Source organism: Pristiophorus japonicus, chromosome 6 (assembly GCF_044704955.1).
Source record: "Pristiophorus japonicus isolate sPriJap1 chromosome 6, sPriJap1.hap1, whole genome shotgun sequence".
Lineage (NCBI taxonomy): Eukaryota > Metazoa > Chordata > Chondrichthyes > Pristiophoridae > Pristiophorus > Pristiophorus japonicus.
In genome coordinates, this window is record NC_091982.1 from 69,308,866 (window position 1) to 69,328,721 (window position 19,856).

Below are 19,856 nucleotides of genomic sequence, written 5' to 3' on the forward strand. Positions count from 1 at the left end.
GCGCTCAGCAGGCTACCCCTGATGACCACGGAAGGGTCTGACGAACGGGACTGTGAGATAGTCATGGCAATCAATGCCTTTCAGTCCACAGGTTCGCCCATGATGGCTCGCCAAATCAGAGCCTGGACGGCCAGCGACCCCACGTTATCCTTAGTAAAAAGATGTGTCCTAACCGGTGACTGGGCAGAGGCTCACGAGGCATGCCCCGAGGAATTAAAACCCTTTCACAGGCGCATGCATGAGCTATCACTACAAGCAGACTGCCTGATGTGGGGCAGCCGAGTAGTCACGCCTCTGCGAGGCAGAGAGGCATTTGTCCGGGAGCGCCACCGCGAGCACCCGGGGATCGTTCTCATGAAGGCCATAGCCAGATCCCACGTCTGGTGGCCTGGTATTGACGCGGACTTGGAGCTCTGCGTTCGAAGGTGCACCATTTGTGCCCAACTCAGCAATGCCCCCAGGGAGGCTCCACTGAGCCCCTGGCCCTGGCCTACCAAACCGTGGTCGCAGATGCACGTAGACTATGCGGGCCCATTCATGGGCAAAATGTTCCTCGTAGTCGTCGATGCATGCTCAAAGTGGATCGAATGCACCATTTTAAACTCGAGCACCACCTCCACCACCGTGGAGAGCCTCAGAACCATGTTTGCAACGCACGGAATTCCTGACATATTGGTCAGTGATAATGGTCCATGCTTCACCAGCGCAGAATTTCAAGATTTTATAGTTGACCACGGCATAAATCACGTCAAGACGGCACCGTTCAAGCCGGCCTCCAACAGCCAGGCGGAGAGAGCAGTGCAAATCATTAAACAAGGCATGCTAAAAAACCAAGGTCCCACGCTGCAGGGTCGCCTGTCGCGACTGCTGCTGGCATACAGATCTCGTCCGCACTCACTGACTGGGATCCCCCCCCCCGCTCAACTGTTGATGAAAAGGACTTTAAAAACAAGGCTCTCATTAATCCTCCTAGACATGCACAAAATCATTGAGGCAAAGCGCTGTAAGCTGACTGAGTACCATGACAGAAATTCGAGGGGGAGATGGAATGAGATAGGGGACAAAGTGTTTGTACTAAACTATGGCAGGGGTCCCAAATGGCTTGCAGGGACAGTAACGGGCAAGGAAGGAAACAGGCTACTGGTAGTACAAATGGACAATGGCAAAACCTGCTGGAGGCATGTAGACCAAGTCAAAAGCAGATTTACCAACAACACTGCGGAACCAGAGGCAGACTACAATGTGGAACTCGCACCACACCTGGTGGACAGATAGAGGGAACAACCTGAGGAAAGGGCAATCCCAACAGACAGCCCAGGCGAGTCAACAACAATCACACCAATCAAAACAGACAGCCCAGGCGAGGTACCAGCAACCACACCCAAAGAAAAACAGACACCAAGGCAAACAACTGAACCACAACTCAGACGCTCCACGCGAGAGCGTAGACCACCTGAGAGACTGAACCTATAAAGACAATATGACCTTGGGGGAGGGTGATGTCATGTATCTTACATTATTATATATAACAGTATCCTAACATGCTATACATGACTGTAATAAGATATGACCTGTAACCACCAGCATACCTTACCACCAGGGGTGCACTTGCAAGAGACAGATATATAAGGACAGGTCTCAGGCAAGTGCAGCATTCCAGAGCTGTGAAATAAAGGTGCAGGTCCAGAGTGACCTTGACTTCACTACATGCCTCATGTGAATCTGTACTGAGGGGACAGGACTTTACAATATCGATAATTTAGATTTGAATATATGGAGTATAATTAAGAAGTTTGCAGACGACACTAAAATCAGCTGTGTGGTTGATAATGAAGAGGAAAGTCATGGACTGCAGGAGGATATCAATCTACTAGTCAGGTGGGCAGAGCAGTGGCAAATGGAATTTAATTCAGAGAAGTGTGAGATGATGCACTTTGGGAGGGCTAATAAGGAAAGGGTATACACATTAAGTGGTAGGTCACTTAATAATGTAGCTGAACAAAGGGACCTTGGAGTGCTTGTCCACAGATCCCCAAAAGTAGCAGGCCAGGTGGATAAGGTGGTTAAGAAGACATACGGAATGCTTGCCTTTATTGGCCGAAGCATAGAATATAAGAGCAGGGAGGTTATGCTTAAATTGTATAATACTTTGGTTGGGCCACAGGTGGAGTACTGCGTGCAATTCTGGTCACCGTATTATAGGAAGGACGTGATCGCACTAGAGAGGGTGCAGAGGAGATTTACTAGGATGCTGCCTGAATGGAGAATCTTAGTTATGAGGACAGATTGGAAAGGCTGGGTTTGTTCTCCTGGAACAGAGGAGGTTGAGAGGAGACCTCATTGAGGTGTACAAAATATTGAGGGGCCTGGACATAGTGGATAGTAAGGGTCTATTTCCATTGGTGGAGGGGTCTATAACGAGGGGGCATAGTTTTAAGGTGGTTGATGAAAGGTTTAGAGGGGATTTGAGGGGGGGCTTCTTTACGCAGAGGGTTGTGGGGATCTGGAACTCGTTGTCTGGAAGAGTGGTGGATGCAGAAACCCTCACCACTTTTAAGAGATGGTTGGATGGGCACTTAAAGTGCAGTAACCTGCAGGGTTATGGACCTAGAGCTGGTAATTGGGATTAAACTGGATGACCTATTGTTGGACAGAGCAGGTATAATGGTAAGTACTGCAGGGAATAGAATACAGCCAGGGTGATCTCCTGGACTAGTGTCGATCGCCTGGATGGGTCGGAGAGGAATTTTCCCAGATTTTTTCTCCCTAAATTGGACTGGGTTTTTATCTGGTTTTTGCCTCTCTCAGGAGATCACATGGCTCCGGTTGGGATGGAGTGTAGAATGTTTCAGTATAAAGGGTGTCGCAGTTGTGTGAGGCGGACTGGTTGGGCTGGGTGCTCTTTGCCTTTCCGTCATTGTTCATAGGTTTATATGTAACCTTCAGGGCTGCAGACCGAGGGCTGTGTGGCTCTTTGTCGGCCGGCGTAGACACGATGGGCCGGAATGGCCTCCTTCTGCGCTGTAAATTTCTATGTTTCTATGTTTCTATTGGCGGAAGGGTTAAGAACCAGAGGACACAGATTTAAGGTGATTGGCAGAAGAGCCAAAGGCGACATGAGGGAAAACCTTTTTATGCAGCGAGTGGTTAGGATCTGGAACGCACTGTCTGAGAAGGTGGTGGGGACAGACTCAATCACTACTTTCAAAAGGGAGTTGGATACGTTCCTGAAGGAAAAACCATTGCAGGGTTACAGGGAAAGGGCAGGGGAGTCGGACTGGCTGAGGTGTATGTAAGCATTCTTACATAGAATTACACAGTATTTACAGCACATAAACAGGCCATTCAGCCTAACTGGTCCATGCACACAAGCCTCCTCCCACCCTCTTCATCTCATAGAAACATAGAAAATAGGTGCAGGAGTAGGCCATTCGGCCCTTCGAGCCTGCACCACCATTCAATGGCTAATCATTCCCTCAGTACCCATTTCCTGCTTTCTCTCCATACCCCTTGATACCCTTAGCCGTAAGGGCCATATCTAACTCCCTCTTGAATATATCCAATGAACTGGCATCAACAACTCTCTGCGGTAGGGAATTGCACAGGTTAACAACTCTCTGAGTGAAGATGTTTCTCCTCATCTCAGTCCTAAATGGCCTACCCCTTATCCTAAGACTGTGTCCCCTGGTTCTGGACTTCCCCAACATCGGGAACATTCTTCCTGCATCTAACCTGTCCAATCCCATCAGAATTTTATATGTTTCTATGAGATCCCCTCTCATCTTTCTAAACTCCAGTGTATAAAGGCCCAGTTGATCCAGTCTCTCCTCATATGTCAGTCCAGCCATCCCTGGAATCAGTCTGGTGAACCTTCGCTGCACTCCCTCAATAGCAAGAACGTCCTTCCTCAGATTAGGATGTCCTTCCTCAGATTGGCCTATCAGAATTCTTCTGCTAATTACCCAATACCGGACTGACAAATGCAAGCTCATTCTTCGATTTCCATTTGAAAGGTGATTTATTTTCTTTGTCCAGCAGATTGAGGTCAGTGAGCAGATGGCGGGTGGCCAGTACTTGTACATCCTGTCTTCTTCCCTGTAATCATTCATCAAGAATGAGACTGTTTAGTTTATATAAAATAGGAAGAATCTGGGGCCGAAGCCAATTACCAAAGCGATGCACTCGTATACTGTTACGTTCCGCCGCCACGTTCACCGCAGGTTCCGTGTAATTCTTCACCAATCTCTCCGTTATCGCATCCTTTATTTGCGATTCATTTTTAGTAGATATTGTTTCCAGTCTGAATGCACAGCTGTACCTGCCAGAATTCAAAGATCATCACGTGCACTGCCTTGGTAAAGTGTTTTAATTAAGACCATGGTTACACTGTCAAAGTTTAAACTGAAGTATTAACATAACATTAGCTGGGCAAACGAAGCTGGTTCCTACCTGTCTGAACGTAGAATTTTCCTTTGGATCTGTAAATAAAAGTTTGTAAATATTTGACTTTAATCAGACCAGACCAAGCACGGGAGGGGATTATAATTCAGTAAGATACTAAAACCACTGCCCAAATGTGCCGACGCAACCCAGTTACGAGCAGGAATCTGATATTGAAAGCTTCAGCAACTTGCTACATGTACTCTGTGTGTCATTATCTCTCAGCGATAGCACACACACAGCTCTGAATCAGAATCATCAAACAATATGGCACAAGAGGAGACCATTCGGCCCATCGAGCCTGTGCCGGCTCTGTGACAGACCAAGCCAATTAGTCCCACAGCTCTTTCCCCACAGCCCTGGAAAGTTACTATTGAATCTGCCTCCACCGCCCGTTCAGACAGTGAATTGCAGATCATCGCAACTCGCTCCCTAAAAACATTTCTTCTCATCTTCTCCTCGGGTTCTTTTGCCAGTCACCTTAAATCTGTGTCCTCTGGTTATCAACCCTCCTGCCACTGGAAACTGTTTTTTCTTATTTACTCTATCAAAACCCTTCATGGTATTGAATACTCGATTAAATCTTCCCGTATCCTTCTCTGCTTAAAGCAGAACAATCGCAGCTGCTCCAGTCTCTCCACATAACTGAAGTACATGGTACCATTCCAGTAATGATAGATCATGGGTTCAAGTCCCACTCCACAGTGCACATAATCTAGGTGGACATTCCCAGAGCTGCACTGTCGGAGGGGCAGTACTGAGGGAGTGCCGCACCGTTGGAGGGGCAGTACTGAGGGAGTGCCGCACTGTTGGAAGGGCAGTACTGAGGGAGCGCCGCACTGTCAGAGGGACAGTACTGAGGGAGTGGCTCACTGTCGGAGGGACAGTACTGAGGGAGCGCTGCACTGTCGGAGGGGCAGTACTGAGGGAGTGCTGCACTGTCGGAGGGGCAGTACTGAGGGAGTGCCTCACTGTCGGAGGGACAGTACTGAGGGAACGCTGCACTGTCGGAGGGGCAGTACTGAGGGAGTGCCTCACTGTCGGAGGGACAGTACTGAGGGAGCGCTGCACTGTTGGAGGGGCAGTACTGAGGGAGCGCCGCACTGTCGGAGGGGCAGTACTGAGGGAGTGCCGCACTGTCGGAGGGGCAGTACTGAGGGAGTGCCGCACTGTCGGAGGGGCAGTACTGAGGGAGTGCCGCACTGTCGGAGGGGCAGTACTGAGGGAGTGCCGCACTGTCGGAGTTGCCAACTGTAAAAGATCCCTCGGCACTATTCAGCTTCAGTGGTGGGTGAGGTCGGGCGAGTGTGTAAACAGGGCTGTGACGTGTTCCCCCAGGTGGGTTAGGTTAAAATCAGGGTCTAATATTGCGATGGAGAGTGGCCCATGGGTCAATGGTAGCTCACTAGCCAATCCCCACATTCAACTCCATAAATGCAGTGAAATTAATAAAAATTTACCTTCCAAAATTGGTTTGAGGCCATCATGAACTTACCGCTTTGGATTTTTTAATGATTAATGAGTGAGTATTTTTTCTGAAAGAGGAATGGTATTTGTGTATTAATGTGCAGTTTGATTTTTTTAAATTCATTCTGTAAATCTGAGAGTTCCTGCCACAGTGAAGCAATGAAGGCGAAAAGCCACAGATAAATTCCACAATTCCGTGCTCCCGGTGAGGGGCCGCAGTCTGTGGGTGGTCGGGTCGGAGAGTCGGGCCCAGGGTTTTCAGAGCTATGTACCCATCGAGTAGGTGGGGCTGGCCAGCGATCGCTGAACCCACCCTCATTGCTGGCTGAGCATTTTCCCAAGGGTCACTGGTTATTACCCCCTGAACAGCTCCTGATAAGCAGATACTATCGATCTCCAGTGGCATTGCTCGGAGGAGTCACTGTTTCATAAGGATCGGAGTGTTTTATCATTTAACTCACAGCATATTATTCTGCTGCTCGGAAATTGTATTATTCTGCTGCTCAGTGTAAGGGTACACACCTATTTTTCTTGGAACAAGTCACAGGAAGAGGCCACGAACAAACTAAATGAAAGTAAAACTTTTGGACTACCTGGGAGGGAAAAAGGCGCCAGCCTGAGGCAAGTGGTGACTCATCTCCCATTAAAAGCAATCTCTGTGGCCAAGGAGTATGCAGACAGACGAAGAGATGGACTATCTATCAGAAGAGCCCCGGAGATCATTGACCTCAGGGGGTAAAACAGTTCACCCCAGAGACTACAAGTCTGCAAGAAACCAGGACTACAAAGGACCCTACGAAATGCACATTTTTGGATAACAGGGCATTAAGGATAAGGAGTTATCTTTTGCACTGCTGACTCCGTGTGCAAATTAGCAGCCAATCAAACTCATCACCACAAGCCAGTTACACAAATCACCGCCTCGATCCAGACCCATTCATTGGAACCCGGCGGACACAGAGAGACAGAGACACAGAGACACAGAAACACAGAGACACGGAGACACGGAGACACGGAAACATGGAGATACGAAGACACGGAGACACGGAAACACAGAAACACAGAGACACAGAGACATGGATACACGGAGACACGGAAACACAGATACACAGAGACACGGAGACATGGCGACACGGATACACAGAGACATGGAGACAAGGAGACACAGAGACACAGAGACACGGAGACAGGGAGACACAGATACACAGAAACACAGAGACACAAAGACACAGAGACAGAGACACAGAGAGACAGAGAGACACAGACAGACAGACACAGAGAGACAGAGAGAAGGAGAGACAGAGAGATAGAAACACAGAGGGACAGAAACACAGAGACACAGAGACAGAGAGACAGAGACAGAGAGACACAGAGACACAGAGACAGAGAGGCAGAGACACACAGAGACAGAGAGACAGAGAGACAGAGAGACCATCACAGAGACAGAGAGACACAGAGCAACAAAGAGATACAGAGACAGAGAGACGCAGAGACAGAGAGACAGAGAGAGATAGCGAGACACAGAGACACAGAGACAGAGACAGAGACACAGAGAGACAGAGACACAGAGACACAGAGAGACAGAGACACAGAGACACAGAGAGACAGAGAGACAGAGACACAGAGAGAGAGAATCAGGAAGAAAGACGAGGAAGAAGGACAAAGAGAGAGACAGAAGGACACGGAGGGAAGAGCTGCAGAGAACGGACAGAAGGAGAACCAAGCAGTCACGGAACCAATGACTACGAACCTACACTAGCTGCAGCCAGGAAGGGTGATTGTATATCTTAAGTCAATTTCTCTCAGAAGTCTAGCCCTGTAGTTTTAATCGGTTTTTGTTTCGTAATAAAACTGACACAGGGTTAAGCCTAATTTAGTGGCACGTGTTAGAAACATAGAAACATAGAGAATAGGTGCAGGAGTAGGCCATTTGGCCCTTCGAGCCTGCACCACCATTCAATAAGATCATGGCTGATCATTCACCTCAGTACCCCTTTCCTGCTTTCTCCCCATACCCCTTGATCCCTTTAGCCATAAGGGCCACATCTAACTCCTTCTTGACTATATCCAATGAACTGGCATCAACAACTCTCTGCGGCAGGGAATTCCATAGGTTAACAACTCTCTGAGTGAAGAAGTTTCTCCTCATCTCGGTCCTAAATGGCCTACCCCTATCCTAAAACTGCGTCCCCTGGCTCTGGACTTCCCCAACATCGGGAACATTCTTCCTGCATCTAACCTGTCCAGTCCCGTCAGAATTTTATATGTTTCTATGAGATCCCCTCTCATCCTTCTAAACTCCAGTGTATAAAGGCCCAGTTGATCCAGTCTCTCCTCATATGTCAGTCCCGCCACCCCAGGAATCAGTCTGGTGAACCTTCGCTACACTCCCTCAATAGCAAGAACGTTCTTCCTCAGATTAGGAGACCAAAACTGAACACAATATTCCAGGTGAGGCCTCACCAAGGCCCTGTACAACTGTAGTAAGACCTCCCTGCTCCTATACTCAAATCCCCTAGCTATGAAGACCAACATACCATTTGCCTTCTTCACCGCCTGCTGTACCTGCATGCCAACTTTCAATGACTGATGTACCATGACACCCAGGTCTCGTTGCACCTCCCCTTTTCCTAATCTGCCGCCATTCAGATAATATTCTGTCTTCGCGTTTTTGCCCCCAAAGTGGATAACCTCACATTTATCCACATTATACTGCATCTGCCATGCATTTGCCCACTCACCTAACCTGTCCAAGTCACCCTGCAGCCTCCTAGCATCCCCCTCACAGCTCACACCTCCACCCAGTTTAGTGTCATCTACAAACTTGGAGATATTACACTCAATTCCTTCATCTAAATCATTAAATATATATTGTAAAGAGCTGGGGTCTCAGCACTGAGCCCTGCGGCACTCCACTAGTCACTGCCTGCCATTCTGAAAAGGACCCATTTATCCCGACTCTCTGCTTCCTGTCTGCCAACCAGTTCTCTATGCACGTCAGTATATTACCCCCAATACCATGTGCTTTGATTTTGCACACCAATCTCCTGTGTGGGACCTTGTCAAAAGCCTTTCCCACTGTAAGTTCCGAGGTCTGAGAATCAGAGTGATCAACACACACTCGACATCAGGTGGTGTTCTGTGTAACTGGCTGGAAGAAGGCAAACTAGCTGCACGATGGTCTTTTTTCTTCTTTTGGGTCCAATGTTCTCTCACATCAAAGTGATTCCAATGGGAGCTGAAGACACATATCAAAGTGTTCCTTTGGCACAGTTGGTGCTCTGGAGGAGCTCAGGCCGAGTGGCGGCACACTGCTGCATTGCGGAGTGAGTGCCTGTATCCGGCCCAGCTACACAAGTGACCGAGATCCTGGGCTTTGTGCTGGGACCTCAGACCTGGGGCAGGAATGGTGTCTGCTCCCCACACACTGACACTGGCGGAGCAGAGCACAGCCCCGGGGAATTTGGGGCCAATGTCATCACAAACCTGCCGTTGCTCAATTTTGATGTTGATATTTGCACAATTCCACTCAATGCCTCGGTACCCACCTCGTCAACAAAGTGATATCCAGCAGGACGATATCAGTACTGAAGAGTGACTTCAGCTGTGGGAGGAGGAAGATGCAAGTGTTAATGAACAGGAAGAGCACATTGCGTTTGCAGCACTGTCGTACGGCGGGAATGGTTACAGGTGGCTAGCCCCCTGAGGACAGATGGCCCCAAGACCCTTACCCACGGTAGGGCATCATTCTTCCACAGGACACAGAATCGGCCGAACCGCCTGAACATGGGAGGCAAGAATCTCTGCGCTTATTTTGTGAGAATATTTTGCTGTTTAAAATTGATCTGCAGGTCAAAAATAGATTAAACCTTGAACCTGAATCTCGTTGGCAATCAGGGGAAGTGTTATTGGAGCGAGGTGGGGGCGGGCTAGTGGGTCAGGGGTGGGGATCCGAGGGTGGGGGCCAATGTTCAAGGGCGGGAGTGGGGGCAGAAGGACATTGTTACAGTGAGGGGAATGGTAGAATAATGGTTATGTTACTGGACCAGTAATCCAACGGCTGGAGATGATCTGTGAGACCGGAGTTCAAATCCCACCACGGCAGCTGGGGAATTTAAATTCAGTTAATTAAATAAAGCTAGTGTCAGGAATGGTGGCCGTTACATCAATACCACCACGAGTGCCCACCCGTATCTTAGCTGCCATCGCCCCTCCCCCTCTCTGCCCCTAGTGTTGGTCCTGCTCCACTGTCACGCCAGTGGACCAGGGTCATGTACAAAAGTTTATTCACATTGTAAGAGCGCCAGAAGATAGCCTATTTCCACCTCTGTCACATCGCACTAAGCTCTGGAACTCCCTCCCTGAACCTATCCGCCTTTCAGGCTCTCCTTAAAACCGACTTCTGTGACCAAGCTTTTGGTCACCTGTCTGAATATGTGTTTACGCAGCTCGGTGTCACATTGCGATTGATAATCGCGCCTGTGAGGCGCCGTGGGTCATTTAACTACGTTGAAGGCGCTAAATTATATATATTAATTCTCGGGATGTGGGCGTTGCTGGCGAGACTGGCATTTATTCCCATCCCGAGTTGCCCCGATCTCACACAACACCGCTTCTTGCTGGGCCACTTCACAGGGCAGTTGACAGTCAACCACCTCGATGTCGGAGTGGAGTCACATTTAGGCCCAGACCGGGTAAGGACAGCAAGGTTCCTTCCCTGAGTGGCACGGGCTCGATGTGCTGTAACCATTCTATGATTCTAAAGGGACATCAGTGAAGCAGTTGGGTTTTTATGACAATGCGACAGCATCATGGTCACGTTTCCAGATTGGATTAAAATTCTCAGAGTGCAGTGTGGGGATGTGACGTTGCCGGGACATAACTGCACCCACCGCGGAGCGTGCAGTGAGTCAGTGCTTTTCCACACTCGGCTTTACCCAGTCACTCTCTGAAGTCCCAGCCTCAGTGTCAGCTTCGAACATTGTTGCTTCCCAGCCAGACAGCTGTGTCAGAGGCAGCGATGGGTCCTCACTTACCCAGCGGTTGGTCAGGTTCGAGATATTTCCACTCATGGCTGCTCCCCCAACCACCTCGCTCACTATACTGATCATCGTAGTCTTGAAGAAATTCTCTGAAAGAAGCAAAAAAATGTTAAGAAGGGCAGGATTTTAGCGACCACAGCGGATCCCAGCCTTGCTACTGGCTCCGCCCACTCAGTGGAATGATTTCCACCTTTGGGCCCGCCCAGCTCGTTTCCGGGAAAATTGAAGGAAGCGGGTCTAATGATGTCATTTGATGACGTGTCATCAGCCGGTTTCCTTAAAGGGACCATGGCCACATTTATTTTGACAGTTGTGCTGTCAGTGTTCCACAGCATTGAGGTGCTGCACACACTGCCAATCAGCACAGAGGGGCACAGCTGCACCCAGGCTCTCCCATCACTCCCTCCACATGCTTACGGAGGGAGTCACAGCACATAGGGAGGTTCTCTTCTCTTCCAATGAGCGGGAGAGACCTCCCCAGGAGACCACACAGCCTTACTGCACATTGCACAGGAGGGCACAGCAGGGATGTGGTCAGGAGGACCAGGCTGCAGTGGCACAAACCTTTCAGTGGTCTTAGTAGATCATGAAATGTTACTGGAAAGCCACACTCAACCTCATCCTGCTGTGCCTCTCATCACATCCCCATCACTCTGCCTTCCCTACCCTACCCCTGCACATCTTTACTCACACCAACTGACCTTGCACCTCCACCCATCCCTCTCTCTCTACATTATCAGCTCTCCATCTCATTAGCCACCCGTCACACTCATCCTCATCTTAGTCCATTAATACCAACTAACAAGACTCAAGGGTAGGCACTTGTGAGCTTTAACCAATGCTGCTGTGAAGTTTCTGGTAATGCGCTGTCAAACATTGAGATTTTCCAGGGGGAAATTGTGCAGCGCCCCGCTTGGGGCAGTAATGGCCGCAAGGCAGGAGTTCCTGTGCCAGGCGGGCAGTCCCGCCCTCCCCCCGCGACCTGTATTCGGGTTACCGCCCCCGAGAGCAAGTGGATCGCAGAATATCGCACTTCACTTGCTCTGTGGGGTGCGAGGGGCGTGAGGAATCCTCAAGAGTCCCAGCGTTATGCGAGGGGCCCAGCGTTACACGAGGGGCGCAGTGTTACGCAGTAGGAGGGGAGCGCCAATCTGCCGACACTGTGGACCAGAAACAAGGCCATCCCTGGACCGCCAGGGAGTGGGGGGCCATGGCTGCAGGAGCAAGGGCTGGGGAAGCAGGTTGGGGCAGCTGTAGGGAGTGGGGCATGGGCAGGGGGTGGGGCTGGGAGGGAGGGGGAGGGGCCGGGGGGGCAGGGGGTGAGGCCGGGGAAGGGGGTGGGGCCTGGGGCAGGGGGTGGGGCTGGGAGGGAGGGGGAGGGGCCGAGGGGGGGGGGCAGGGGGTGAGGCCGGGGAAGGGGGTGGGGCCTGGGGCAGGGGGTGGGGCTGGGGCAGGGGGTGGGGCCGGGGGGCAGGGGGTGGGGCCTGTGTAGGGGGTGTGGCCTGGCCAGGGGGTGGGGCAGAGAAATGGAGATGGTGGGATCGGGAGAAGTGCCTGTTCCTCATGCCCATTCCATTTTCATTGGCCACTGCTTTAAAATAATTTTTTGAATTCTTCCATACAGAGGGTTGTTGCTGCACGGAATGATTTAGTGTCACTTAGGGAAGAGACCATTGCACCTGACTGGGAAAAATTCTGTAAATATTTGAAGCAGAGGAAAATACAGGGCTATGGGGAGAGAGTGGGGCGGTGGGATTAGTGTGGGATTGATACAGAGCTGTGGGGAGAGAGCGGGGTGGTGGGATTAGTTTGGCATTGATACAGGGCTACGGGAAGAGCGAGCGGGGCAGTGGTATTAGTTTGGGGATTGATACAAGGCTATGGGAGAAAGCAGGGCAGTGGGATTAATTTGGGATTGATACAGGGCTGTGGGGAGAGAGCGGGGCAGTGGGATTAGTGTGGGATTGATACAGGGCTATGGGGAGAGAGCGGCGCAATGGGATTAGTTTGGGATTGACACAGGGCTGTGGGGAGAGCACGGGGCAGTGGGATTAATTTAGGGATTCATACAGGGCTATGGGGAGAGAGTGGGACAGTGGGATTAGTTTGGGATTGATACAGGGCTGTGGGGAGAGCACGGGGCAGTGGGATTAGTTTGGGATTCATACAGGGCTATGGGGGAGAGCGGGACAATGGGATTAGTTTGGGATTGATACAGGGCTGTGGGGAGAGAGCGAGGCAGTGGGATTAATTTGGGATTGATACAGGGCTGTGGGGAGAGAGCGAGGCAGTGGGATTAATTTGGGATTGATACAGGGCTGTGGGGAGAGAGCGGGACAGTGGGATTAGTTTGGGATTGATACAGGGCTGTGGGGAGAGAGCGGGGCAGTGGGATTAGCTTGGGATTGATACATGGCTATGGGGAGAGAGTGGGGCAGTGGGATTAGTTTACGGATTGATAGAGGGCTATGGGGAGAGAGCAGGGCAGTGGGATTAGTTTGGTATTGATACAGGGCTATGGGGAGAGAGCGGGGCAGTGGCATTAGTTTGGGATTGATATAGGGCTATGGGGAGAGCCCGGGGAAGTGGGATTAGTTTGGGATTGATACATGGCTATGGGGAGAGAGTGGGGCAGTGGGATTAGTTTACGGATTGATAGAGGGCTATGGGGAGAGAGCAGGGCAGTGGGATTAGTTTGGTATTGATACAGGGCTATGGGGAGAGAGCGGGGCAGTGGGTTTAGTTTGGGATTGATACAGGGCTGTGGGGAGAGAGCGGGGCAGTGGGATTAGCTTGGGATTGATACATGGCTATGGGGAGAGAGTGGGGCAGTGGGATTAGTTTACGGATTGATAGAGGGCTATGGGGAGAGAGCAGGGCAGTGGGATTAGTTTGGTATTGATACAGGGCTATGGGGAGAGAGCGGGGCAGTGGGTTTAGTTTGGGATTGATACAGGGCTATGGGGAGGGAGCGGGGCAGTGGGATTAGTTTGGGATTGATACAGGGCTATGGGAAGAGTGGGGAAGTGGGATTAGTTTAGGATTGACACAGGGCTATGGGGAGAGAGCGGGGCAGTGGGTTTAGTTTGCGATTGATACAGGGCTATGGGGAGGGAGCGGGGCAGTGGGATTAGTTTGGGATTGATACAGGGCTATGGGAAGAGCGGGGAAGTGGGATTAGTTTGGGATTGACACAGGGCTATGGGGAGAGAGCGGGGCAGTGGCATTAGTTTGGGATTGATATAGGGCTATGGGGAGAGCCCGGGGAAGTGGGATTAGTTTGCGATTGACACAGGGCTATGGGGAGAGAGCGGGGCAGTGGCATTAGTTTGGGATTGATATAGGGCTATGGGAAGAGCGGGGAAGTGGGATTAGTTTGGGATTGATATAGGGCTATGGGGAGAGCCCGGGACAGTGGGATTAGTTTGCGATTGCCCTCGCAAAGAGATGCCACAGACACGATGGGCTGCTTGTTGAGCTGTAACTATCCAGGGTTCTATCGCTGAGTAAGGTAACCATTAAAGAAGCAGTAACAGGTCATTTGTAAAAGCAAAATTCGGTCAGGCAGAGTCAGCATGGATTTATGAAGGGGAAGCCATGTTTGACAAATTTGCTGGAGCTCTTTGAGGATGTAACGGACAAGATGGATAAGGGGGCACCAGTGGATGTAGTGTATTTGGACTTCCAGAAGGCATTTGACAAGGTGCCACATAAAAGGTTACTGCACAAGATAAAAGTTCACGGGTTGGGGGTAATATATTCGCATGGATAGAGGATTGGCTAACTAACAGAAAACAGAGAGATGGGATAAATGGTACATTCTCTAGTTGGCAACCAGTGACTAATGGGGTGCCGCAGGGATCAGTGATGTGACCCTAACTATTTACAATCTATATTAATGACTTGGAAGAAGGGTCTGAGTGTAACATAGCCAAGTTTGCTGATGATACGAAGATGGGAGGAAAAGCAATGTGTGAGAAGGACACAAAAAAGCTGCAAAATGACATAGACAGGCTAAGTAAGTAGGCAAAAATTTAGCAGATGGAGTATAATGTTGGAAAGTGTGAGGTCATGCACTTTGGCAGAAAAAAAATCAAAGAGCAAGTTATTATTTAAATGGAGAAGGATTGCAAAGTGCTGCAGCACAGCGGGACCTGGGGTTACTTGTGCATGAAACACAAAAGGTTAGTGTGCAGGTACAGCAAGTGATCAGGAAGGCCAATGGTATCTTGGCCTTTATTGCAAAGGGGATGGAGTATAAAAGCATGGACGTCTTGCTAGTTATACAGGGCATTGGTGAGGCCACACCTGGAATACTGCGGGCAGTTTTAGTTTCCATATTTATGAAAGGATATACTTGCTTTGGAGGCAGTTCAGAGACGGTTCACTAGGTTGATTCCGGGGATGAGGGGGTTGACTTATGAGAACAGGTTGAGTAGTTTGGGCCTCTATTCATTGGAATTAAGAAGAATGAGAGGTGATCTTATCGAAACTTATAAGATTATGAGGGGGCTTGACAAGGTGGATGCAGAGAGGATGTTTCCACTGATGGGGGGAGACTAGAACTAGAGGGCATAATCTTAGAATAAGGGGCCACCCATTTAAAACTGAGATGAGGAGAAATGTCTTCTCTGAGGGTTGTAAATCTGTGGAATTCACTGCCTCAGATAGCTGTGGAAGCTGGGACATCAAATAAATTTAAGACTGAGATAGGCAGTTTTTTAAGCGATAAGGAGATAAGGGGTTATGGGGAGTGGGCGGGGAAGTGGAGCTGAGTCCACGATCAGATCAGCCATGATCGAATTAAATGGCGGAGCAGGCTCGAGGGACCGTATGGCCTACTCCTGCTCCTATTTCTTGTGTTCTTAAAGTTGAAAGTTGCAAAAATCAGCGCCAGGCTCGAATGTTTTCCAGCTTTTAGTAACTTGGTGTTTGCGTTCCAAGAAGTGAAGGGCTAAATCAAGCGCTCCATCCCCTACAGGACGCAGGCAGGGCGGTGGTTGTACAGCACTGCCGTGTCCTGAGGCTCCTGCGCTCCCTGATAGGAAAGGGCCATCACTGCAGGCTCTGCATTGGGACCAGTGAGCTGGTCCCCGACGGCAGCCCCGATCAGCCCGACGCCCTCCCGCGATCCGGCCCCACGCACTCCCACGATCCGGCCCGAACCGGCCCCAGCGCACTCCCACGATCCGGCCCCACGCCCTCCCGCGATCCGGCCCCACGCACTCCCACGATCCGGCCCGATCCGGCCCCAGCGCACTCCCACGATCCGGCCCCACGCCCTCCCGCGAGCCGGCCCCACGCACTCCCATGATCCGGCCCCACGCACTCCCACGATCCGGCCCCAAGCCCTCCCGCGAGCCGGCCCCACGCACTCCCATGATCCGGCCCGATCTGGCCCCAGCGCACTCCCATGATCCGGCCCCACGCACTCCCACGATCCGGCCCCAAGCCCTCCCGCGAGCCGGCCCCACGCACTCCCATGATCCGGCCCCACGCACTCCCACGATCCGGCCCCAAGCCCTCCCGCGAGCCGGCCCCACGCACTCCCATGATCCGGCCCCACGCACTCCCACGATCCGGCCCCAAGCCCTCCCGCGAGCCGGCCCCACGCACTCCCATGATCCGGCCCCACGCACTCCCACGATCCGGCCCCAAGCCCTCCCGCGAGCCGGCCCCACGCACTCCCATGATCCGGCCCCACGCACTCCCACGATCCGGCCCCACGCACTCCCACGATCCGGCCCGAGCCGGCCCCACGCACTCCCACGATCCGGCCCCAGCGCACTCCCACGATCCGGCCCCAGCGCACTCCCACGATCCGGCCCCACGCCCTCCCGCGAGCCGGCCCCACGCACTCCAACGATCCGGCCCGATCCGGCCCCAGCGCACTCCCACGATCCGGCCCCACGCCCTCCCACGATCCGGCCCCACACACTGCCATGATCCAGCCCCACGCACTCCCACGATCCGGCCCCACGCACTCCCACGATCCGGCCCGATCAGCCCCGCGAACTGCGGCCGAGTGCCGGGCCAGTTGGTCGCGGCCCCCAAGAATTAAACAGATTTGCAAGAAACCATTTGAGAAATGCTGGCACTTACCTCGGCCACTCCCTTTTAACTGTTGCCCGCGAAGCGCCCGGCCTCCTGATCAACGCCTCCTGCAGCTGCCGGTGATTTCGGCCGGCGATACTGCAGTGGGTGAAGACGAAGTTTGGGTCCGGGGCGCTGCGGGGGCGATTCGCACGGCAATGACGTCACGATCTCTGGGTGAAGGAGATCGGTGTGCAACATCCGACTGCCGCCGCAAACCTCTCGCTAAAGTCCGCGGGAGTCGTTCATCTCGCCGTGCCGGCGGTAAGTCGTTATCTCCCCCCAGAGGCGAAAACCGGAGGCGCTAAGGAGGCCAATAAGTTTCAAATCCTATCAACGCTAACCTAACTTTGACTTTAACCTCGTTCCTCTTGCCATGTAGAAACCTTCTCTCCATTTACTTATCAACTGAGATTTTCAAACAATCAAAATTGAGGAATAATTTCAGCTGGTTTTATTTGTACTGGCGATGTGGGTGACATTAGTAAGGACAGCATTTATTGGCCAACTCTGGTTGCCTTGAGGCCATTGAATGAACCACATAGAGTGGGACTGGAGTCACGTGTAGGCCAGATCAGGGGGTCGGTGAACCAGTTGGGTTTACACAATAATCCCACAGCTTCATGGTGCAAAGATTAGCAGATTCATTGAATTCAATTCCCCACTTTATGGGCTGAGGACCATTGGGTTGTTAATCCATGGCCAGAACCATGGCTGATTGTACCTTGGGAATGTTTCTCCATCAGTACACTGTGCTAGATTAGAATGAAATAGGACCCTTCTTATCAATATAGTCGGACACAATCCATAAAAATATTATGGAACAGAAAACCCTCTAAAGTTTACATTTTGTTAAATACACAAATACCGTGGGTTGCTGATGTCACAAGAGAGGACGTCAATGATGATACAGTGACTGAAGTTGCAGGTAGGCTTGAAGTCGTGGATGTCTTCGAGGGTGTTGGAGGTGAGGAAGTTGTCTCTGCGGGTGTTGGAGATGAGGAGGTCCTATCGGAGGATGTTGGAGATGAGGAGGTTGTCTCTGAGGGTGTTGGAGATGAGGAGGTTGTCTCTGAGGGTGTTGGAGATGAGGAGGTCCTATCGGAGGATGTTGGAGATGAGGAGGTTGTCTCTGAGGGTGTTGGAGATGAGGAGGTTGTCTCTGAGAGTGTTGGAGATGAGGAGGTCCTATCGGAGGATGTTGGAGATGAGGAGGTTGTCTCTGAGGGTGTTGGAGATGAGGTGGTTGTCTCTGAGGGTGTTGGAGATGAGGAGGTCCTATCGGAGGGTGTTGGAGATGAGGAGGTTGTCTCTGAGGGTGTTGAAGATGAGGAGGTCGTATCTGCGGATGTTGGAGTTGTGAACAAATGTATTTAAAAATACTTTAAATTCTAGGAAGAAAATAACTGACCTTACTTGGCTCCAATGTATTGGAGAACAAACACAATGTAAAATATTCATCGAACAAGCCCGAACGGATTTTATTCTGTAGACAATTCTAGAACAACTGTAATAACAGAATCTGTTACAGAACTTCTTTCTTTGCATTTCATGTTAAATAGTGAGATTTTGCGGCCGAAATGGGGTCGGGAACTGAAATCTCGCCTTGCCCTCGAAATTGGGGTCACCGCCCCTCACAGAAAGTTGAACACAATGTCGTGTGCTGCACTTCCTGTTGGGACGGTGTCCGAAGCGCTATGCGACCGTGTTAGTGCTTCGTTTAATCCCGCGCAGTTTCGCGGTGGTGAATCACACCCCTCGACCTGCACCCCAAGCGGAAACAGGCATGCACCGATAGCGCCCCCCGGAAACGCTAATGGGAGGCGCAGAACGCGGCAATTTTGCCCCATCCGAGTTAATCAATGATTTCCTGTTTATATTCAAACCTAATCGTATAGTGTGGGTGCAATACACGGGTTATTGGTCGGTGTATCGGTGGGGGGGGGGGGTGGTGTATCGGGGGGGGTCAGTGTATCCGGGGGGGTCGATGTATCTGGGAGGGGTCAGTGTATCGGGGAGGTCGGTGTATCGGGGAGGTCGGTGTATCGGGGGGGGGTCGGTGTATCGGGGGGGGGGTTGGTGTAGCGGGGGGGTTCGGTGTATCGGGGAGGTCGGTGTATTGGGGGGGATCGGTGTATCGGGGGGGGTCGGTGTATCGGGGGGTCGGTGGATCGGGGGGGGTCGGTGGATCGGGGGGGTCGGTGGATCGGGGGGGTCGGTGTATCGGGGAGGTCGGTTATCGGGGGGGTCGGTGTATCGGGGGGGTCGGTGTATCGGGGGGGTCGATGTATCGGAGGTCGGTGTATTGGGAAGATCGGTGTATCGGGGGGGACGGGGTATCGGGGGGGGTCGGTGTATCGGGGGGTCGGTGTATCGGGGAGGTCGGTGTATCGGGGGGGTCGGTGTATCGGGGGAGTCGGTGTATCGGGGGGGGATGGTGTATCGGTGGGGGGTCGGTGTATCGGGGAGGTCGGTGTATCGGGGGGGGGAGTCGGTATATGGGGGGGGTCGGTGTATCAGGAGGGTCGGTGTATCGGGGGGGTGTCGGTGTATAGGGGAGGTCGGTGTATTGGGGGGTCGGTGTATCAGGGGAATCGGTGTATCGGGGGTGGATGGTGTATCGGGGGGGTGGGGCCGGTGTATCGGGGGGGATGGTGTATCGGGGGGGGTCGGTGTATTGGGGGGGTTGGAGTACCGTGGGGGGTGGGTCGGTGTATCGAGGGGGGGTCGGTGTATCGGGGGGGTTGGTGTATCGGGGGGGTCATTGTATCGGGGGGGTCGGTGTATCGCGGGGTCAGTGTATCGGGGGGTTCG

At 51.8% G+C, this 19,856-nt stretch overlaps 1 protein-coding gene across 1 annotated transcript in view; it reads right to left on the reverse strand.

Moving 5' to 3' along the window:
• adgrg4a (adhesion G protein-coupled receptor G4a) overlaps window positions 1–17,992 on the reverse strand; it is a 90,321-nt gene extending 72,329 nt beyond the window's left edge. The window contains exons 1-6 of the mRNA XM_070882066.1: window positions 17,911–17,992; window positions 10,944–11,038; window positions 9,456–9,511; window positions 5,936–5,975; window positions 4,450–4,478; window positions 4,170–4,318 (exon numbers count right to left, since the gene is read on the reverse strand). Of these exons, the coding sequence (XP_070738167.1) occupies window positions 4,170–4,318; window positions 4,450–4,478; window positions 5,936–5,975; window positions 9,456–9,511; window positions 10,944–11,018 (349 nt within the window). The 5' untranslated portion in view covers window positions 11,019–11,038; window positions 17,911–17,992. The remainder of the gene's footprint in view (window positions 1–4,169; window positions 4,319–4,449; window positions 4,479–5,935; window positions 5,976–9,455; window positions 9,512–10,943; window positions 11,039–17,910) is intronic.
• Between the last annotated feature and the right edge of the window lie 1,864 nt (window positions 17,993–19,856).